Raw genomic sequence first — 22044 nt, 5'->3', positions numbered from 1 at the left:
AATACAAATCAAGACTGCAGTGGGCTATCACCTCACACCAGTCAGAATGGCTAAAATTAAGAAGACAGGAAAGAACAGGTTTTGGCGGGGATGTGGAGAAAGCAGAACCCTCTTAAACTGTTGGTGGGAATGCAAACTGGTTGCAGCCAGTTTGGAAGACAGCATGGACATTCATCAAAAAGTTAAAAATAGAACTGCCTTGGGGCACCTGGGTGGCTCAGTGTGTTAAAGCCTCTGCCTTCGGCTCGGGTCATGATCTCAGGGTCCTGGGATCGAGCCCTGCGTCAGGCTCTCTGCTCAGCGGGGAGCCTGCTTCCCTTCCTCTCTCTCTGCCTGCCTCTCTGCCTACTTGTGATCTCTGTCAAATAAATAAAATCTTTTTTTTTATTTTAAAGATTTTTATTTATTTATTTGACAGAGATCACAAGCAGGCAGGGCAGCAGGCAGAGAGAGGAGGAAACAGGCTCCCCACTGAGCAGAGAGCCTGACGCGGGGCTTGATCCCAGGACCCTGAGATCATGACCTGAGCCGAAGGCAGAGGCTTTAACACACTGAGCCACCCAGGTGCCCCTCAAATAAATAAAACCTTTTAAAAAAATAGAACTACCTTACGATTTTGCAATTGTACTATTAGATGTTTACCCAAAGAATTCAAAAATACTAAGAGGGATATGTGCACCTTGATGTCTGTAGCAGCATTACCTACAATAGCGAAATTATGGAAGGAGCCCAAATGTCCATCGACTGATTAATAAAGTGGTGTATATATATACACAATGAAATATCACTCAGCCATTAAAAAGAATGAAATTTTACCATTTTCAACAACATGGGTGGAGCTAGACGGTATTATGCTCCACAAAATAAGTCATAATTTCACTCATATGTGGATTATAAGAATCAAAATGATCTTAGGGAAAAAGACAAACAAAGGTGCAGATTTTTAACTATAGAGAACAAATGGATGGTTACCAGAGGGGAGGTGGGTGGGTGGAGGGATTAAATAGGTGATGTGTTTAAGGAGTGCAGCTCTGATGAGTGCTGAGTATTATATGTTGGTGTGGAATCCCTAAATTGCACACCTGATACTAATATTACTGTGTATGTTAAGTAACTGGAATTTATATAAAAAGTTAAAAAAATGGAAAGGGCATATTTTATGTCAATGTATCAAACATCCAGGAGTAGAAAGAAGATAAGGACTGTTTTGATTGTTCAGTTTATTCAGCAAATAATTGTTAGATGGTTGTTTTGCTGGTTACTGGGGGATAAAGCAGTGAAATAGATATTATTCTGTCACCCATGAGAGCCGTTTTTTTCTAGTGTCCTATGTATTTGTGAAGTTTTCATGTCATTGTCTAGAGTCATTGTTTAGTTATATCTATATCCATGATTGATTTACTGTAAATTCAAGACATTGGATTGAATTGGTTAAAGGCCTGATCCACTGAAAAGTTGCTATGAATTTTTTTGAGTACTTTGATAATCTCTCCCTATTCCTTATTATTTTAAAAAGCAAGCTTAATTTAAAAAAAAAGATTTTGTTTATTTGGGAGAGAGAGCGTGAAGGGGGTGGGGACAGAGGAGAGAGATTCAGACTCCCTGTTGAGCAGGGAGCCTGATGTGGGGCTCGAAAGAAGGATCCTGGGGTCATTACCTGAGCCGTCGGCAACTGCTTAAGTGACTGAGCAACCCAGGTACCCAAACCTTTACTTTTTAAGTAATTTGTAATTAAGATCTGGATAAGGTATGGTTCAGGAGTTATTAGTTGTATTTAGATGCTGGCTCCACGGTTCATTTTTATTGTTACTTTGGGCAGTTTACCTAACCTCTATACATCAGTTTTCTCATTTATAAAAGATAATAATAACCACCTATTTTATAGGGTGATTATGATTAAATGAGATATTTAGGGTCTTGGAACAGTGTTTGTCCTGCAGTGCTCAGTAAATATTAGCTGTGGTTTTTATTTTCATTTGTGTGTATATATATTGTTGGTGGTTGAATCTTCTGTACAAACACCCAGTGAGATGTAAGGGCAAGGGTCACTGAAATGAGTGACTTGGATATGTTTATGAAATGAATTCATAGATGAACATTAATCTGTATTTAATTGAATATAACTGGATGTGTGTGTTTGAACTATAGAAAAACTTTGAGTGCCTACTGTCCACTGGTCACTATGCTAGGATATAGGACACTGAATAGGCATTAGAGTAATATTCTATATATTGGAGTTTTTTTTTCTGGAAAATAGCAAAATTATGAACATATTTAAAAAGGAAGAAAATATGACCCCTCAGTTAACTGTTATAAAGCTTCAGCAATTATCATCTCATTGTTAGTTGAATTTCATATATAGCAACCCAAGTCCCTCCTCAGTGATTTATTTTCAAGCAAATTCCAGACATCATATTATTGTATGGAAGACTAATTTTATGTTTTTATTCAAATTATAGTTACTTAACATATAGTGTACTATTAGTTTCAGATGTACAATTTAGTGATACAGCACCTGGTGCTCAACACAGTAAGTGCACTCTTTAATCCACATCATCTATTTCACCCATCCCCCACCTACCTCCTCTCTGGTAAGCATCAGTTTGTTCTTTGTAGGTAAGAGTCTGTTTCTTCTTCTTCTTCTTTTTAAATTTCATGATCATTTGTTACTTAAATTCCACATATGAGTGAAATTGTATGGTATTTGTTTTTCTCTGACTGACTTTTTTGCTTACCGAAATACTGTCTTGCTCCATTCCCATCATTGCAAAAGGCAAAGTTTCACTCTTTCTTATGGTTGTATATATATACACCATATTCTCTTTATCCATTCATCAGTCCATGGACATTTGGGCTGCTCCGTAATTTCTGAGGAACCTCCATACTGTTTTCCATAGTGGCTGTATCTGTTTGCATTCCCACCAACAGTATAAGAGAGTTCTCCTTCCTCCGCATCTTAGCCAACATCTGTTTTTTCTTGTGTTGTTGATTTTAGCCAGTTGACATGTGTGAGGAGATAGGTCAGGGAAGTTTTTTTTTTATTGTAAAATAAACTATACTGTGTGGTGTTTGCCTAAATTGAACTGTTTGCAAAAGACAGTTTTTTTTTTTCTTTTGTTTCAAATACTAAAGTGGTGGCCATCTTGGTATCTCTTTCTCTCTCCCTCTATCTTAATAGAGGGAGAGAGAAAGAGAGTTGGGGGAGGTAGAGGGACAGAGGGAGAGAGAATCTTAAGTAGGCTTCCTGCCCAGCTGGAAGCCTGGTGTGTGGCTGGATCTCACAACCCTGAGATCATGACCTGCACTGAAATCAAGAGTCTGATGCTTAACCGACTGAGCTACCCAGGTGCGCCTCCCTGCCTTCTTGATTTCTTTTATGTGGTAGTGGTTTAGGTGTTTGGGGGCCATCAATAATTGCAGGTGAGAGGGTATTATACTCTGACATTATTGAAGTATAAATTTCTTTTATAATTTTTTTTATTAACATTTAATGTATTATTAGCCCCAGGGGTACAGGTCTGTGAATTGAAGTATAAATTTTTCAAAATTCTTTATGAATTTTTTCAAACATATCAAAGTTGAAAGAATTTTACATATAGTCAACACCTGGATTCTTCCTTTAACATTTTACTGTGTTTTATTACATATTTGTCCATCTATCTAACTGTTGATGAAGCAATCTATCCTGTTTTCTTACTTATTTGAAAGTAAGTTGCAGAGATTAGTATTACTGAAGTTGAGTTTTTTTTATGTTGCCTTTTCAATCAGATGTTACGAGATTTCTTGTTTTGCATGAACTTTATTGTTGTGAATGACCATTTATGTCCCAGGTTTCTGGTTATGACAAGGCTTAGTGTCTGGTTCCAGTGCTTCTCAGTTTGAACTTTGATTTTATACACTGTGAACCTTTATTAGAATATTTTGCTCATGTACTAGTAATTCATATTTAGCCATATCTTAATTGGATGTATAAGGAGGGTTTTGAGTGTTTTCACTGGTTTTAAAAAAATATTCTAGGATGTCTTTGTATGTCCCAGAGTGGCACAGTAAACTAATCTGCTATTTTAGTAATCTCTTTTAAAATTTTCCATTTAAGAACTGCTCTGAGGGCCAACATCACTGTTTTAGTGTTTAGCTCTTTTAAAATTTTTGACCTTGGTCTTTTTTAATGTGTCTAAATATACATTGGTCTACATATGACTGGGTGACTTGTGACAGAAAAAGCCATTTATGGTATTAGATTGTTTTGAATGCTCATAGTTGCCATATAATAAATGCTGATTGAATAAAGAAGTGAGGCAAATTCATTAATTCTTACACTTAATTGTTTGAAGTTTTCCTTTTGTTTTTATTATCAAACTTAATATATGAAGGATAGAAGGATGCTTTTGTTCTGTGTAAAAAGAAGTGAGGTATGAAACTTAACATTCTCAATACTTCATCAGTATATTTTTAGTCTTAAGTTATTAAATGTAAACAACTATGTAAACACAAGTAATGAGTTTTAGAACATTCATACTCTGAATATATTACTTAATTGGGAAAAAATTCAGATACTATAAATACTTCTTCACCTACCACCTAGCTTTATGAAATCTTATGTCATATTTGCTTCAGATTTCTTTTAAAGAAATAAAACATTAAAAGATAGAGGTGAGGTCTTATATTTTCTACATACATATACAAGTATGGATAAATTTTTCTGCATCCATAAACTTAAACATTATTTAGAATTTTTCAGCTTTATGAGTTTGACCCCATTAAGTACATATTATTTCACAACTTGCTTTTTTCGGCATCTGGGGGATTTTTTTTTCCTATTAATTATTTTTATTAATATATAATGTACTCTTTGTCCCAGGATTACAGGTCTGTGAATCGTCAGGCTTACACACTTCACAGCACTTACCATATCACATACCCTCCTCAATATCTATAACCCAACTATCCTCTCCATACCCCCTCTCCCCCAGTAACCCTCAGTTTGTTTTGTGCGATTGTCTCTTATGGTTTGTCTCCCTCTTGATCCCATCTTGTTTCATTTTTTCCTTCCCTACCCCCAAACCCCCCACTCTGCCTCTCAACTTCCTCATATCAGGGAGATCATATGATAATTGTCTTTCTCTGGTTGACTTTATTTTGCTCAGCATAATACCCTCTAGTTCCACCCACATCGTTGCAAATGGTAAGATTTCATTTTTGATGGATGCATAGTATTCCAGTGTGTGTGTGTGTGTGTGTGTGTGTGTGTGTGTGTGTGTGTGTGTGTACGTACACGTACACACACACACACACACACATCATCTTTATCCATTCATCTGTTGATGGACATCTAGGTTCTTTCCATAGTTTGGCTATTGTGGACATTGCTGCTATAAATATTGGGTGCATGTGCCCCTTTGGATCACTATATCTGTATCTTTAGGGTAAATACCCAGTAGTGCGATTGCTGGGTCGTAGGGTAGCTCTGTTTTCAACTTTTTGAGGAACCTCCATGCTGTTTGCCAGAGTGGCTGCACCAGCTTGCATTCCCACCAACAGTGTAGGAGGGTTCCCCTTTCTCCGCATCCTCGCCAGCATCTGTTGTTTCCTGACTTGTTAATTTTAATCATTCTGACTGGTGTGAGGTGGTATCTCATTGTGGTTCTAATTTGTATTTCCCTGATGCCGAGTGATGTGGAGCACTTTCTCATGTTTCTGTTGACCATCTGAATGTTTTCTTTGCAGAAATGTCTCTTCATGTCCTGTGCCCATTTATTGATTGGATTATTTGTTCTTTGGGTGCTGAGTTTGATAAGTTCTTTATAGATTTTGGATACTAGCCCTTTATCTGATATGTCATTTGCAAATATCTTCTCCCATTCTGTCAGTTGTCTTTCGGTTTTGTTGACTGTTTCCTTTGCTGTGCAAAAGCTTTCGATCTTGATGAAGTCCCAATAGTTCATTTTTGCCCTTGCTTCCCTTGCCTTTGGTAATGTGTCTAGGGAGAAGTTGGTGTTTCTGAGGTCAAAGAGGTTCCTGCCTGTGTTCTTAAGGATTTTGTCGGATTCCTGTCTCACATTGAGGTCTTTCATCCATTTTGAGTCTGTTTTTGTTTGTGGTATAAGGAAATGGTCCAGTTTCATTCTTCTGAATGTGGCTGTCCAATTTTCCCAACACCATGTGTGTAAGAGACTGTCTTTTTTCCATTGGACATTCTTTCCTGCTTTGTCGAAGATTAGTTGACCATAGAGTTGTGGGTCTATTTCTGGGCTCTCTGTTCTGTTCCACTGATCTATATGTCTGTTTTTGTGCCAGTACTTTCTTAATTACAGCTTTGTAATAGGGCTTAAAGTCTGGAATTGTGATGCCACCAACTTTGGCTTTCTTTTTCAACTTTCCTCTGGCTATTCGAGGTCTTTTCTGGTTCCATATAAATTTTAGGATTATTTGTTCCATTTCTTTGAAAAGAATGGATGGTATTTGGATAGGGATTGCACTAAATGTGTAGATTGCTTTAGGTAGCATAGACATTTTCACAATATTTGTTCTTCTAATCCATGAGAATGGAAAGTTTTTCCATTTCTTGGAAAATGGAATCTTTCTCAGTTTCTCAGTATCTTTCTCAGTTTCTTTCATGAGTACTTTATAGTTTTCTGAGTATAGATTCTTTGCTTGTTTGTTTAGGTTTACTCCTAGGTATCTTACGATTTTGGGTGCGATTGTAAATGGGATTGACTCCTTAATTTCTCTTTCTTCTGTCTTGTTGGTGGTGTATAGAAATGCAACTGATTTCTGTGCATTGACTTTATATCCTGACACTTTTGAATTCCTGTACAAGTTCTAGCAGTTTTGGAGTGCAGTCTTTTGGGTTTTCCACGGAAAGTATCATATCCTCTGCAAAGAGTGAGAGTTTGACTGCTTCTTTGCTGATTCGGATGCCTTGAATTTCTTTTTTTTTGTCTGATTGCTGAGGCTAGGACTTCTAGTACCATGTTGAATAGCAGTGGTGATAGTGGACATCCTTGCTGTGTTCCTGACCTTAGTGGAAAAGCTCTCAATTTTTCCCCATTGAGGATGGTATTCGCTGTGGGTTTTTCATAGATAGCTTTGATGATACTGAGGTATGTATCCTCTTTCCCTACACTCTGAAGAGCTTTGGTCAAGAAAGGATGTTGTACTTTGTCAAATGGTTTTTCAGCATTTATTAAGAGTATCATATGGTTCTTGTTCTTTCTTTTATTAATGTATTGTATCACATTGATTGATGTGCGGATGTTGAACCAACCTTGCAGCCCAGGAATAAATCCCACTTGGTCATGGTGAGTAATTGTTTTAATGTACTGTTGGATCCTATTGGCGGCTAGTATTTTGGTGATAATTTTCACATCTGTGTTCATCAAGGATATTGGTCTGTAATTCTCTTTTTTGATGGGGTCTTTGTCTGGTTTGGGGATCAGTGTAATGCTGGCCCCATGTCTTAAAAGTACACGGAGCATGGGGATGGGGGGGCGAAGGCAGCAATGGCATTAACACAGGAGCTTGGGGAGCCAGGCCAGCAGGGCCACAGGGCCCTGTACTTCTGTGGGAGCGTTCATGGTAGATGCGAGGACCAGGCACTGTAGGGGGGTATGGTGTCTCGGCTGAGATGCTTCAAGGCAGTGCTCACAGAGCACATAGAAGCCACTGAGCTGCATGAGCTCAGGTAAGAGGCTAATGGGGTGACAGGCTCATTTGTGAGGGGGACCTGGCCTAGCTGCAGCAGGCAGATGTGGTGGTGGAAGAAGTGACCCAGCCATTGCTGAGTATAGGCTATGAGCTGGGTCAGGCTGTGGCTCTCAGTACACAGATCTTCAGCCTACTCTGTCCACAGTCTGGCCAAGTACTTTCAGCCATGATCCAGGGAATGGCAGACAGCTCTAGGTTCCAGGTGTTGGACTATGAAGAAGGACAGGTATAGAGGCCATGCTGGGTCAGAACTCTTAGGCTGACCCTTCCTAGCAGGTGGCTGCTTCCCCTGACACAACCACCTGACTTAACACCACTCTACTACATTTTCAATCTCCTTACTGGTTATGGGTCTCTTCAGGTTTTCTATTTCTTCCTGGTTCAGTTTGGTGGTTTATACATCTCTAGGAATGCATCCATTTCTTCCAGATTTGTCTAATTTGCTGGTGTATAGTTGCTCGTAATATGTTCTTATAATTGTTGTATTTTTGTATTTTCTCTGTCTAGATTGAATATAGGCAGAATTATTCAAGATAAGATGAAAGGCTTTTTGCTAAGTTCTTTTCTAAATCCCTGTATTACCACTGGACATATGAGAGTGTGTATTTCATAGCACCTTGTCCTACAGTGAACAGTCATTTTTCCCTTAAATATTTCATAGGCAACCCCCCATGTTTAACACTTTGTAGCATTTAATAAAGTTAGTTTCATATTCATTTCTTCAGGTATTTTATTTACTTTTTAGATGAAATTGTTCATATTTTTCATATTTTTTCAGAAGTTACTGTAAGGGGGTCAGAGTGAAGTAATGTGTTTTACATTGCTTTTTTTTTTTTTAGCATACATTTATCAACTAACCAAAGGGATGATCCTAATAAAGTCGTTTCTTGGATAATTGCATGTAAAATGTTTGTGATAGAGATAATTGAACACAGTAATGCATTAAAAAAAGATGCATTTGCTCATTGAACGAAACTTGTTTATTTTAACAACTAATTACTCTAAGGTGATGGTGAGATTTTTATTATACCTTTTTATACATCCCGGTGACTTTGTTCATAATACATTCCATTATTAATATCTTATCTTCCACTTTTCTTATTGTGCTTTCCTTCTAAGTCTATTCCTGGTGTTAAGCCAATATACTATTTGTAAAGTTGAAGACATTCTGAGTTTTTCTGCCATTGGTTGAAGTTTCCTCAAACTTCTTTCCCAGTTTACGAGAAAACTTCTAAAGTGCTCTCAGTTTTTATGGTGATAGATTTACTATCGGATGTGTGACACAGTCTGGCTTGGCCATTGTGCCCATTTTTCACAGTGTCACTCCCATTCGTACTTCCTTCATATAATCATGAAAGTCTACTCTTCATATATTTCTTAAAACCATCTTCCTACAAGCTGCTGAAATGTAGCCTTGGTGGGCATGAGGAACAGGGTCTGGTGAAGGAAGCAGGGCACTTGGTCTTGGGAAGTATACTTTGCTTGACACCTTCTGATCCCAATTCCTATTCCACTGGACCAGGATATATAGACCAGCCCCACCTAGGATGAAGGAATTGCTTGGGCATCTCTTGCAAGATAAGTTGTTCTCTTTTAAACTTGTAATTTTAGGGGGGCTTGGGTGGCTCATTTGGTTAAGCGTCTGCCTTTAGCTCCTGTCATGATCCCAGGGTACTGGGATCCAGTCCTCCATCAGGCTCCTTGCTCAGTGGGGAGCCTACTTCCTTCCTCTCCCTCTGCCCCTCCACCTGCTTATGCTGCTTCTCGCTCTCTGTCAAATAATAAATAAAAATCTTACTTACTTTTCCTGATTGAGGAGTGACCATTTATTAAAAAAATAAAATTTTAATTTTATTCTAGTTAGTTAACATACAGTTCAACATTAGTTTCAAGTGTGAAATACACTGATTGAACAATCCCCTGTATATTACCTGATGCTCATCACAAGTGCATGTCTCAGTCCTCATCACCTATTTAACCCATCCCTCCACTCATCTCTTCTCTGGTAACTGTCAGTTTGTTCTCTGCAATTAAGAGTCTGTTAATTTTTCTCTCTTTTATATTCCCTTTGCTTGTTTGTTTTATTTCTTAAATTTGTATTATTTGTTTTATTTCTTAAATTCCACATATGAGTGAAATCATATGGTATTTGTCTTTCTCTGACTGACTTTGCTCAGCATTATACTCCAGCTCCACTCATGTAATTGCAAATGGCAAGATTTCATTCTTATTTTTGGATGAGTAATTCATTTTATATGTGTATATATATGTGTATGTGTGTGTGTATACACACACACACACACACACACACGTATACACCACATCTTTTTTATCCGTTCATCAGTTGATGAACACTTGGACTACTTCCATACCTTGGCTATTGTAAATAATGCTTCTATAAACATAGAGGTACATGTATCCCTTTGAATTAGTGTTTTGTATTTTTGGGGTATATACCCAGTAGTGTGATTGTTGGATCATAGGTAGATCTATTTTTAACTTTTTTTCTTTTTTAAAGATTTTATTTATTTATTTGACAGACAGAGATCACAAGTAGGCAGAGAGGCAGGTAGAGAGAGAAGAAGGGAAGCAGACTCCCTGCTGAGCAGAGAGCCCGATGTGGGGCTCAATCCCAGGACCCTGGGATCATGACCTGAGCTGAAGGCAGAGGCTTTAACCCACTGAGCCACCCAGGCGCACCTATTTTTAACTTTTCAAGGGACCTCCTTACTGTTTTCTAGAGTGGCTGTACCAGTTTGCATTCCCACCAACAATGCATGAGGGTTCCTTTTTCTGCACATCCTTGCTACCACTGTTTTCTTCTGTTTTTGAATTTAGCCATTTTGACAGGTATGAGTTCATATTTCATTATAGTTTTGATTTGCATTTTCCTGATGATAAGTGACATTAAGCATCTTTTTTTTGTCTTTTGGCCATCTGAATGTCTTCTTTGGAGAAATGTCTGTTCATGTCTTCTGCTCATTTTTTAATTGGATTATTTGGTTTTAGATTTGTATAAGTTCTTTATATATTTTGGATATTAACCCTTTATCAGATATGTCATTTGCAAATGTCTTCTCCCATTCATTAGGTTCCCTTTTAGTTTTGTTGATGTTTTCCTTTGCTGTGCAGGAGCTTTTTATTTTGATGAAGCCCAGTAGTTTATTTTTGCTTTGTTTCCCTTGTCTCAGGAGACCTATCTAGTTGCTACAGCTGATATCAGGGACTTTACTACCTGTGCTTTCTTCTGAGATTTTAATGGTTTCCCATCTCCCATTTAGGTCTTTTATCCATTTTGAAATATTTTTGTGTGTGGTGTAAGAAAATGGTCCAGGTTCATTCTTTTGCATGTACCTGTCTAGTTTTCCCAACACCATTTGTTGAAGAGACTGTCCTTTCCCATTGGATATTCCTACCTGCTTTGTTGAAGATTAATTGACCTTATAGTTGTGGGTTTATTTCTGGGTTTTCTCTTCTGTTCTGTGTTTCTCTTTTTGTGCCAGTACCATACTGTGTTGAGAACTACAGCTTTGTAATATAACTTGATATCCTGAATTGTGATACTTCCAGCTTTATTTTTCTTTTTTAAGATTGCTTTGGCTATTTGGGGTCTTTTTGGTCTCATACAAATTTTTAAGATTTTTTTGTTCTAGTTCTGTGAAAAATGCTACTGGAGTGCTTGTCTAGGTCAGTCAGTAGAGCATGGGACTCTTCATTTTTGGGCTCTGAGTTCAAACCCCATGTTGGGCAGAGCTTACTTTAAGAAAAGCAAAGATTTGGGGCGCCTGGGTGGCTCAGTGGGTTAAAGCCTCTGCCTTCGGCTCCGGTCATGATCCCAGGGTCCTGGGATCGAGCCCTGCATCAGGCTCTCTCCTCTGTGGGAAGCCTGCTTCCTCCTCTCTCTCTGCCTGCCTCCCTGCCTACTTGCGATCTCTGTCTGTCCAATAAATAAATACATAAATCTTAAAAAAAAGGGCAAAAGATTTGGTTTTAAAAATCAATGTTAAAAAAAATCAATGTTGTTGGTATTTTGATAAAGATTGCATTAAATGTGTGGTTTGCTTTGGGTAGTATAGACATTTTAACAATATCTGTTAATCTAATCCATGAGTATAGAATGTCTTTCTGTTTCTTTGTGCCCTCTTCAATTTGTTTCATCAGTGTTGTATAGTTTTTAGAGTACAGGTGCTTCACTTTGTTGTTAATTCCTAGGTGTCTTATTTTTGGTGCAACTGTAAATGAGATTGTTAATTTTTCCTTCTACTACTTAATTATTGATATATAGAAATCCAACAGATTTCTGTATGTTGGTTTTGTATCCTGCGACTTTACTGAATTGATGTATTAGCTCTAGCAATTTTTTTTTTTTTGTGGAATCTTTCGGTTTCCTGTATAGAGTATCATGTCATCTGCAAATAGTGAGTTTTACTTCTTCCTTACCAATTTGGATGCCCTTTATTTCTTTCTCTTGTCTGATTGCTGAGGCTAGGACTTCCAGTCCTTTGAATAAAAGTGGTGAGAGTGGATATCCCTATCGAGTTCCTGACCTTAGGGGCAAAGCTCTCAGTTTTTTCCCCATTTTTTCATTGGGGAAACTGGTATTAGCTGTGGGCTTTTCGTATGTGGCCCTTATTATGTTGAAGTATATTCCCTCTAAACCTACTTTGTTGAGAGTTTATATCATAAATGGATGTTATACTTTGTCAATGCTTTTTTTTGCATATGTTGAAATCATCATATGGCTTTTATCCTTTCTCTTATTGATGTGATATTTCTTGTTGCTTGATTTGTGAATATTGAACTACTCTTGAAACCCAGGAATAATCCTGCTTGATCATGGCGAGTGGTTTTCTTTTTTTTAAAGATTTTATTATTATTATTTACTTGACAGAAAGAGAGCACAAGCAGGGAGAGTGGTAGGCAGAAGGAGAGGGAGAAGCAAGGAGCCCGATGTGGGACTTGATCCCAGGAGCCTGGGATCATGACCTGAGCCAAAGGTGGACGCTTAACAGACTGAGCCACCCAGGTATCCTGGTGAATGATATTTTTTTTAATGTACTGTTGGATTCGCCTTGCTAGTATTTTGTTGAGAATTTTTACATCTATGTTTATCATGGATATTGGCTTTCAGTTCTCTTTTTCAGTTGTGTCTTTATCTGGTTTTGGTATTAGAGTAATGCTGGTCTCATAGTGTAGAGGTTTTCCTTCCTTTTCATTTTTTTTTTGAAATAGTATGAGAAAAATAGGTATTAACGCTCTCTTTTTTAAAAGATTTTATTTATTTATTTATTTGACAGAGAGATCACAAGTAGGCAGAAAGGCAGGCAGAGAGAGAGAGGGAAGCAGGCTCCCTGCTGAGCAGAGAGCCCAACTCGGGGCTCGATCCCAGGACCCTGGAATCATGACCTGAGCCGAAGGCAGAGGCTTTAACCCACTGAGCCACCCAGGTGCCCAACTCTTAATTGTTTGGTAGAATTCGCCTGTGAAGCCATCTGGTCCTGGACTTGTGTTTGTTGGGAGTTTTTTGATTACTGATTCAGTTTCTTTGCTGGTTATTTATCTGTTCAAATTTTCTACTTCTTCCTGTTTCAGTTTTGGTAATTTATATGTTTCTAGGAATTTAAGATTTCTTGTAAATCGATTTGTTGTCCAGTTGTTGGTATTAATATTTTTCATAATGTTCTCTTGTAATTGTATTTCTCTGGTGTTTGTTATTTCATTTCTCTTATTTATGACTTTATTAATTTGAGTCCTTTCTCTTTTTTTTCTTGATAAGTCTGGCTAGAGCTTTATCAATTTTGTTGATCTTAGAAAAACCAGTTTCTGGTTTCATTGATCTGTTTTTTTGTTTTTGTTTTTAGTTTCTGTATCATTTATTTCTGCTCTAATCTTTATTTTCTTTTGCTGGTTTTAGGTTTTGTTTGTTTTTCTTTCATTACCTCCTTTAGGTTTAAGGTTAGGTTGTTTATTTGAAATTTTTCTTGCATCTCAAGATATACTTGTATTGGTGTAAGCTTTCCTCTTAGAAACACTTGCTTCCTCCCAGAGGTTTTGGACCATTGTGTTTTCATTTTCCTTTGTTTCCATGTCCTGTTTTATTTCTTCTTTGATTTCTTGGTTGACCCATTCATTGTTTAGTAGCCTGTTATTTAACTTTCATGTATTTGTGGTCTTTCTAGATTTTTTCTTGTGGTTGACTTCTAGTTTCATAATGTTGTGTTTAGAATATATGTATGGTATGACTTCAATATTTTTTAATTTGTTGGGGCTTGTTTTGTGGGCTTATATGAAGATAAGTTGTTTTATTATTAAAATAAATGGCAATTAAAATTTAATGGTATTTCCTTCAGACTTTTATAATCCTAGAATTTTGTAAATGAAGGTGAAGTCCCATTTGAACTGTTTTTAGTCTATATTGATTCATGTGGTTCTGGTTCATTTATTTAAGTGCTGTATAGGATTGTGTTGTGAGAACATACAGTCTGTTCTTTCTGTTTATTTGTGAATAATTGGGGTCATTTCCAAATTTTCTCTAGTGTAAGCAATGCAGTTTTTTTTTTTTAAGATTTTATTTATTTATTTATTTGACAGACAGAGATCACAAGCAGGCAGAGAGGCAGGCAGAAAGAGGTGGGGGGAAACAGGCTCCCCGCCGAGCAGAGAGCCCGATGTGGGGCTCGATCCCAGGATCCCGGGACCATGACCCGAGCTGAAGGCAGAGGCCCCAACCCACTGAGCCACCCAGGAGCCCCAGCAATGCAGTTCTTTGTTTATATCTTTAGCGGCCATGTGCAACACAAACTCCCCAATAACTTTATAGTATTTGTCTCATATATCGGAAAGTTTTTAAAGATATTTACCATTTTAACCATATTTAAGTGTGTGATTCATTGCCTTTAGATACATACATTGACATTCTTGTACAATCATTATCACTCTCCATTTCGAGAGCATTTTCATAATTTTCAACAAAAAACTGTTTCCATTAACAGTAACTGTGTGTTACCTCCCCCTTCCAGCCTTGTAATGTGCTTTCCTTTTCTATGAATTTGGCTGTTTTAGGAACCTCCACTATGTGGAATTTATACAATATTTGTCCTATTGCTGTGTCTGGCTTACTCATTTAGTATAAGGTTTTCAAATTTCATTTATGTTATAGCATGTGTCAGAATTTCATTCCTTTTTGGGGAATATCATTCCTTTTATTTCATGTATCTGTTGTGTTTTATTTTTCCATTTATCTGTCTTTGATGGATTTTGGTTATTTGTACTTTTTGGTTCTTAAAAATAACGCTGGTATGAATGTTGGCGTGTAAGTCCCAGCTTTCATTTTCTTTTAGATACATACTTGGAGGTGGAATTGCTGGGTCATATGACAATTCCATGTTTACTTTTTGAGGTATTACCATACTATTTTTTTCCAGTGCTTGAACCATTCAGTATTCCTACCAGCAGTACATTCAGGGTTCTAATTTGTCCACATCCTTATCAGGGTTTGTTATTTTCCATTTTTTTGTAACATAAATGGGTGTGAAATGGTATCTCATTGTGGTTTTGGTTTGCTTTTCCCTAATAATTAACAATGTAGAGTCTCTTTATGTGTGCTCATTGGATATTTGTACATCTTTTCTTCTTGAGAAATGTCTATTTAAGTCATTTGCCTATTTTTAATTTTTTTAAAAGTTTTTTATTTATTCATTTGACAGAGAAAGAGCACAAGCAGGGAGATCAGCAGAAAGAGACAGACAGAGAGGGAGAAGCAGATTCCTTGCCAAGCAGGGAGCCCGATGCAGGGCTCGATGCCTGGACCTTGGGATCATGACCTGAGCTAAAGGCAGACACTTGACTGACTGAGCCACCCAGGCGCCCCTTAAATTTTCGTTGTTGTTGAGTTCTAGGATTTTCTTATGTATTCTGGATATGAATACCATTTCAGATATATGATTTGATAATATTTTCTTATATTCTCTGGGTTGTCTTTTCACTCTCTTGATGGTGTACTTTGATGCACAGAAGGTATTCATTTTGATGAAATCCAGTTTGTCTGTTTTATTTTTCTTCTGTTGCATTGTACTTTTTGTGTTGTATTCAAGAAATCATCATGAAATATGATGTCATGAAGAATTTTTCCCTATGTTTTCTTCCAGAAATTTAATAGTTTTAGCTACTGTGTTTAGTTTTTTTATGCTTTTTGTGTTAATTTTTATATGTGATGTCAGGCAAGGGTCCAGCTTCAGTCTTTGGCATGTGGATCCAGTTTTCCTAGCACTATTTGTTGAAAGAACTGCCCTTTCTCAATTGAATATCTCAACACCCCTGTTGAAAATCATTGACCATATCTGTACAAGGGTTTAGTTTTGAGTTCTCTATTCCACTGGTCTGTATATTTGTCCTTTTGTCCAGACCACACTGTTTCGATTATTTTAGCTCTTCTGTTTGTTTTGAAATCAAGAAGTGTGAGTTCTCCAACTTTATTCTTTTTCATGATTGTTTTGGTGTTTTGGGATTCCATGAGCTTCTCCATGAATTTTAGGATGGGTTTTTTATTTTTGCAAAAAATGCATTGGGATTTTGATAGGGGTTGAAACGAATCTCTAGGTCGTTTGTGTAATAATGTTATTTTAACAATATTTTTTCTAATCCGTCAACACAGGGTTTCCATTTATATGTGTCTTTAATTTCTTTGAGAAGTGAAAACAGTGCTGTTTTGCAATTTTCACTGTATAAATCTTTAGCCTCCTTAGTTAAATTAATTCTAAAATATTTAATTGTTTTCAATGCTATTTTAAATGGAATCAGTTTCTTAATTTCCATTTTGGACTGTTCATTGTTTGTGTATAGAAATGCAACTGGTTTTGTGTGTTGATTTTGTATCCACTAACTTTACTGAATTTGTTTATTGACTCTCTCAGAAATTTTTTGTGATATAGTTAAGGTTCTCTGCATATAAGGTGCCATCTTGTGAACAGAGATAATGTAACTCTTTCCTGTTTGGATAATGGTATTTTTGTCAGTGCTATTTTAAACAGTCATGATGTGAACAAAAATTTTAAATTACGTACTGTTCGTTTTTCCAGAAAAACCATTTTGGTCAATGTGATCATATCCATGATCGTATAACTAAATTTCAGAGACTGTGTGGTCCATTGTTGTGTCTTAAGCAAGCAGCCCATCTATGGGAACAGGTAGACAAATGAATTGAAAGTGACAAATAGTTTTGTAAGACGTTATCATTGAAGGAAAGTGGGTAATGAATACACAGAAGCTTTCTTAAAACTGCATGTGAATCTAAATTTATCTCATGATGAAAATTTTCATTTAAAAAGAGGCTAGTTCCTCTGTGCATAAACATCTCCAAAATAATAGTACAAAAGAATACACATAAAATATTTGAAATTCTACAGTTCCTTGTGGAAAAAAAATATAGTAAAATATCCAAAGGAAAGAAATTAGCCTGTAGTTACAAATACTGACATTAGGACTCAAAACTTGTCTAAAATCTTGTCATTGATGATGTGATTAGTTTACAGGAAGAATTAAATTTTTTTTGATCTACTTGCAGATAGGCAGGTCAGATTTCACAGGTCATCTTTATCAAGCCACTGTTAAAATTGTGTGACTATAAGCATGAAGGCTGAACACACTGTTTCTCAGTAGAGATTTTTAACCATTCCTAAAGGATGGCGCTAAGGGCTTATTTAGCATGTATAATTAAGTAATGTGTGTAGTACTGGTTGAGTCAGCTTCATATTTTGATAGAGAGAGGAAGAGAGTGACAACCATGTCTAGATTTAATAAAAAATATCATTCGTTATAGTTCACAGTTATAAAACTGATTATTAGTTAATGTGTGTGGTTTTGCCTTAGGAAGATTGTTCACTTTACAAAAGGATTGATAAATGTTGCCTTTTTAAATAGTTGGTGTTGGTGTGTTTAAAATACTATTTCCGGGGCGCCTGGGTGGCTCAGTGGGTTAAAGCCTCTGCCTTCGGCTCAGGTCATGATCTCAGGGTCCTGGGATCAAGCCCCGCATTGGGCTCTCTGCTCGACCAGGAGCCTGCTTCCTCCTCTCTCTCTCTGCCTGCCTCTCTGCCTACTTGTGATCTCTGTCTGTCAAATAAATAAATAAAATCTTTAAAAAAAGTACTATTTCCACAAATGAGACTTAGACAATGCAAGGATTATCTCTAAAGTGTGATTCCAGTTTCTCTACACCCTTGCCAACCCTTACTTTTCATTTAAAAAATTATTATATCCACCCTAATGAGTGTAAAATAGTATCTTGTGGTTTTGATTTGCATTTTTCTATTGACTAATGATCTTGAACATTTTTCATGTGTTTACTGGTGCTTTGTATATCTTCTTTGGAGAAGTGTATATCTATGTCCTTTGTCCGTTTTTTTTTTTTTTTTTTTAGGATTTTATTTATTTGAGAGAGAATGAAAGAGAGCCAGCAAGCTTGAGGTGGGGGAGGGTCAGAGGGAGAAGCTGACTCCCTGTTGAGCAGGGAGCCTGATGTGGAACTCGATCCTGGGACTCCAGATCCTGGGACTCCAGAATCGTGACCTGAGCTGAAGGCAGTCGCCTAACCAACTAAGCCACCCAGGTGCCCATGTTCTTTGCCCATTTTTAAATTGGGTCCTTTGTTTTTCTATTGTTAAATTATAAACATTATTTATTAAAAGGATAAAAATCTATTTTTTAATTTTTTAAGAAGATTTTATTTATTTATTTTACAGAGAGAGACACAGTGAGAGAGAGGGAACACAAGCAAGGAGAGAGGGAGAGAGAGAAGCAAGCTTCCTGCTGAGCAGGGAGCGTGAGGCAGGGCTCAATACCAGGACCCTGGGATCATGGCCTGAGCCAAAGGCAGTTGTTTAAGGACTGAGCCACCCAGGCGTCCAGTAAAAAGCCTTTAAAGAAGATATACCATCTTATTTGAAGGATATACATATATTATGCAAAAGGATATTAATACCTTTTCAGATGTATGATTTGAAAATAGTTTTCTTCACTTGTATGGCTCATCTCTTCACTTTCTTGATGGTATCTTTGAATACACAAAAGTTTTAAATTTCAGTCAAGTCAGTTTTATCTATTTTCCCTCTTTTAAGTTTAGTAAATCCTCTATTAGAAATGGGATACATGTTTATTTTGGGCATTCTTTTAAGGTTTCAGCTTTTATAAATCTGTTGGGTTACAGATATACCTATTAATATAACTTAGAAGGATATGCTGTAATGATTTAGTTACATAAATATTTCCCTGGGAATCTGTGAGCTCTACTAAGTTCTGTTTTGGATTTTCTTCATCTTTTTGTCATTAATTATTTTGTGACAAGCAGAAGATAGAGTGAATAAAAAAATACAGAAGGCTTCCAGGGAGTAAGTATTTAGTAAATATATTTGATACATTATTATTATTTTAAATGATGTAAAGCAAAGTCACGTCAGCATTTTACTCATGTTTTCAAATCTTTAGTGAAATAATGAAAATTCATTTACTTTTATTTTGAGTATATATTCTTTCAGACCACTTACAGTATAGGTATGTTTTCAGTTTGTTAGACCTTTACATTGGATTAGATACATGACAGGCTAATTAAAGAAGTTCTTTAAATTTTTGTTTTGATAGTGAAAGCAAGTTGAATACATTGGTGCAGAAGCTTCATGACTTCCTGGCACACTCATCAGAAGAATCTGAAGAAACAAGTTCTCCTCCAAGACTTGTGATGAACCAAAGCACAGGTAAATTGAGAAATAATGTGCAATATCTTCTAGTCTATTTTCCATTTAGTTTTGGGAGGGAGCAGCTATTGAAGGGTTTATTAGCCCTTCTGAACCTAGTGTTTAGCTGGTATCTGATAATTGGAGATTTTAATTTAGATAAGTAAAATGGAAGGTTATATGGATAGGTGCTTAGAGAAGGATGCACTATGATTTTATGCATAATGGAGATACAGCATGGGTGATAAATGTTCACTATGAAAAATAGGTAGTATTAGAAGAGGTGAGAGCAGTATAGAAATATATTATTTTAGTTATTTGTGTATATGAGTTAAATTTTTTTTTAAAGATTTTGTCAGAGAGAGAGAGAGAGAGAGAGAGAGAACAAGCAGGCAGGCAGGGGCAGAGAGAGAAGCAGGCTCCCTGCCGAGCAAGGAGCCCGATGGGGGACTTGATCCCAGGACCCTGGGATTATGACCTGGGCTGAAGGCAGCAGCTTAACCGACTGAGCCACCCAGGCGTCCTGAGTTAAATTTTTTTTAAAGATTTTATTTATTTATTTGACAGACAGATCACAAGTAGGCAGAGAGGCAGGCAGAGAGAGAAGAAGGGAAGCAGGCTCCCTGCTAAGCAGAGAGCCGGATGCAGAACTCGATCCCAGGACACTGAGATCATGACCTGAGCTGAAGGCAGAAGCTTTAACCCACTGAGCCACCCAGGCACCTCTATGAGTTAAATTTTTACATTGTTTCATAACTTCTCTGAAAAGAATTGGCGCATTTTTTTAACAAAAAAGTCTCAATACCTCCTTTCTACCTCCTTTTCTCTTTTTAAAAAGTATCCTGTATCATGTGATGATCATTTTTGAGGTTTTCAAGGGTGGCTACATATGTAAGAGCTGAATACACACACACCCACACACACACCCCACACATACACGTGCATGTGCACCACAAATACAGTATGTACAAAAAGTATAAGAGAGGTAGACCACAGTAAGAAGTTCAGCCGTATGTGTAATTAGAATCTCAGAAGGGGGAAAAGATAGAATGGGTCAGAAACCTAGCTGAGCGGGGCACCTGGGTGGCTCAGTGGGTTAAAGCCTCTGCCTTTGGCTTAGGTCATGGTCTCAGGGTCCTGGAATCGAGCCCTGCATCGGGCTCTCTGCTCTGCGGGGAGCCTGCTTTCCGCACCCCCTCTCTCTGCCTGCCTCTCTGCCTACTTGTGATCTCTGTCAAATAAATAAATAAAATCTAAAAAAAAAAAATAAAAAAAAAGAAACCTAGCTGAGCATTTTCTGAAAGTGATGAAAGGCATCAAGCCATGGATTCATGAAACTCTGTGAACCTCAAGCAGGGTAAATATAAAGAAAATGATAACTAGATATATTATAATAAAGCTCCTAAAGAATAAAAAACCAAGAGAAAAACTTAGAAGCAGACAGGAAAAAAATTACTGCTTTCAAAGGAAAAGCAAAAACAATGATAGCACAGTCAACAACATGAATGATAGAAGCTACATGATAATGAAATGATTTCTTTAAAATACGAAATGAAAATAATTGCTAACTTGGAACTGTATATGCATATGCAGTGAAATCATCTTTCAAAAGTGAAGGTGGAGTTAATATAGACAAAAAATGAGAACTCTGTCATGTCAGTAGACCTATAATAGATGAAATATTAAAGGGTTTTCTTAAATCAGAAGGAAAATAATTTGAAATGGCAACACCTAAATGTAAGAAGTATTGAATAATGGGAATGGTAAGTAGGTGGGTAAAACCAAATATATAGTGTTATCTAATCCATATTCCTTATTCTTAATTCAAAAATTGCCCCAACAGTGTTTTTATAGGTAAATTTTTCCTCCCAAGTCAAGTATCCACCTGAAGACAACATATATAGGCAGCATATAGTTGTCTTGTCTCTTTACTCTTCTTATTTTTATTTTATTTTTAAAAAGTTTTTTTTGTTTATTTGAGAGAGTGTGCATGCAAGAGAAGAGTGGTAGGAAGAGGAAGGGGGAAAGAGTCTCAAGCAGACTCTGTGCTGAACGTGGATGATGGGCTCGCTCTCACCACCCATGAGATCATGACCTGAGCCGAAACCAAATTGGATGCTTAACTGACTAAGCTAACCAGGCGCCCCTCTTTAGTTCTTTTATTTTTTTAAGAAGATTTTATTTATTTATTTGACAGAGAGAGAGACTGTGAGAGAGGGAACACAAGCAGGGGGAGTGGGAGAGGGAGAAGCAGGCTTCCTGCAGAGTGGGGGAACCCGACAAGGGGCTCGATCCCAGGACCCTAGGATCATGACCTGAGCCAAAGGCAGATGCTTAATGACTGGGCCACCCAGGTACCCCCTCTTTAGTCCTTTTAAATCTAAAACCGTTTCTTTGTCTGTTGGAGCCATGATACTTTTGAAACGTACAGGTCTATTACGTTGGTGGCATTGATGTGAATTTGTCTGATTAGTTAAATTAGATTCAGGTTATTTATTTTTGTTGGGGTTAATATGCGGTGTGGCGTTCTTGTCAGTACATCATATTACAAGGCACATGATACAATTTTTTCTTTTTTTTTAAAGATTTAATTTATTTGACAGAGAGTGCA

At 37.0% G+C, this 22044-nt stretch overlaps 1 protein-coding gene across 1 annotated transcript in view; it reads left to right on the top strand.

Moving 5' to 3' along the window:
* Positions 1-22044, top strand: part of ATRX (ATRX chromatin remodeler) — a 290527-nt gene that overhangs the window by 36892 nt on the left and 231591 nt on the right. The window contains exon 2 of the mRNA XM_080795822.1: positions 19342-19454. Within this exon, the coding sequence (XP_080651948.1) occupies positions 19342-19454 (113 nt within the window). The remainder of the gene's footprint in view (positions 1-19341; positions 19455-22044) is intronic.

Source organism: Martes martes, assembly GCF_963455335.1.
Source record: "Martes martes genome assembly, chromosome: X".
Taxonomy (NCBI): domain Eukaryota; kingdom Metazoa; phylum Chordata; class Mammalia; order Carnivora; family Mustelidae; genus Martes; species Martes martes.
The sequence above is the reverse complement of the archived record's forward strand: the minus strand, read 5'-3'. Positions and strand labels throughout refer to the sequence as shown.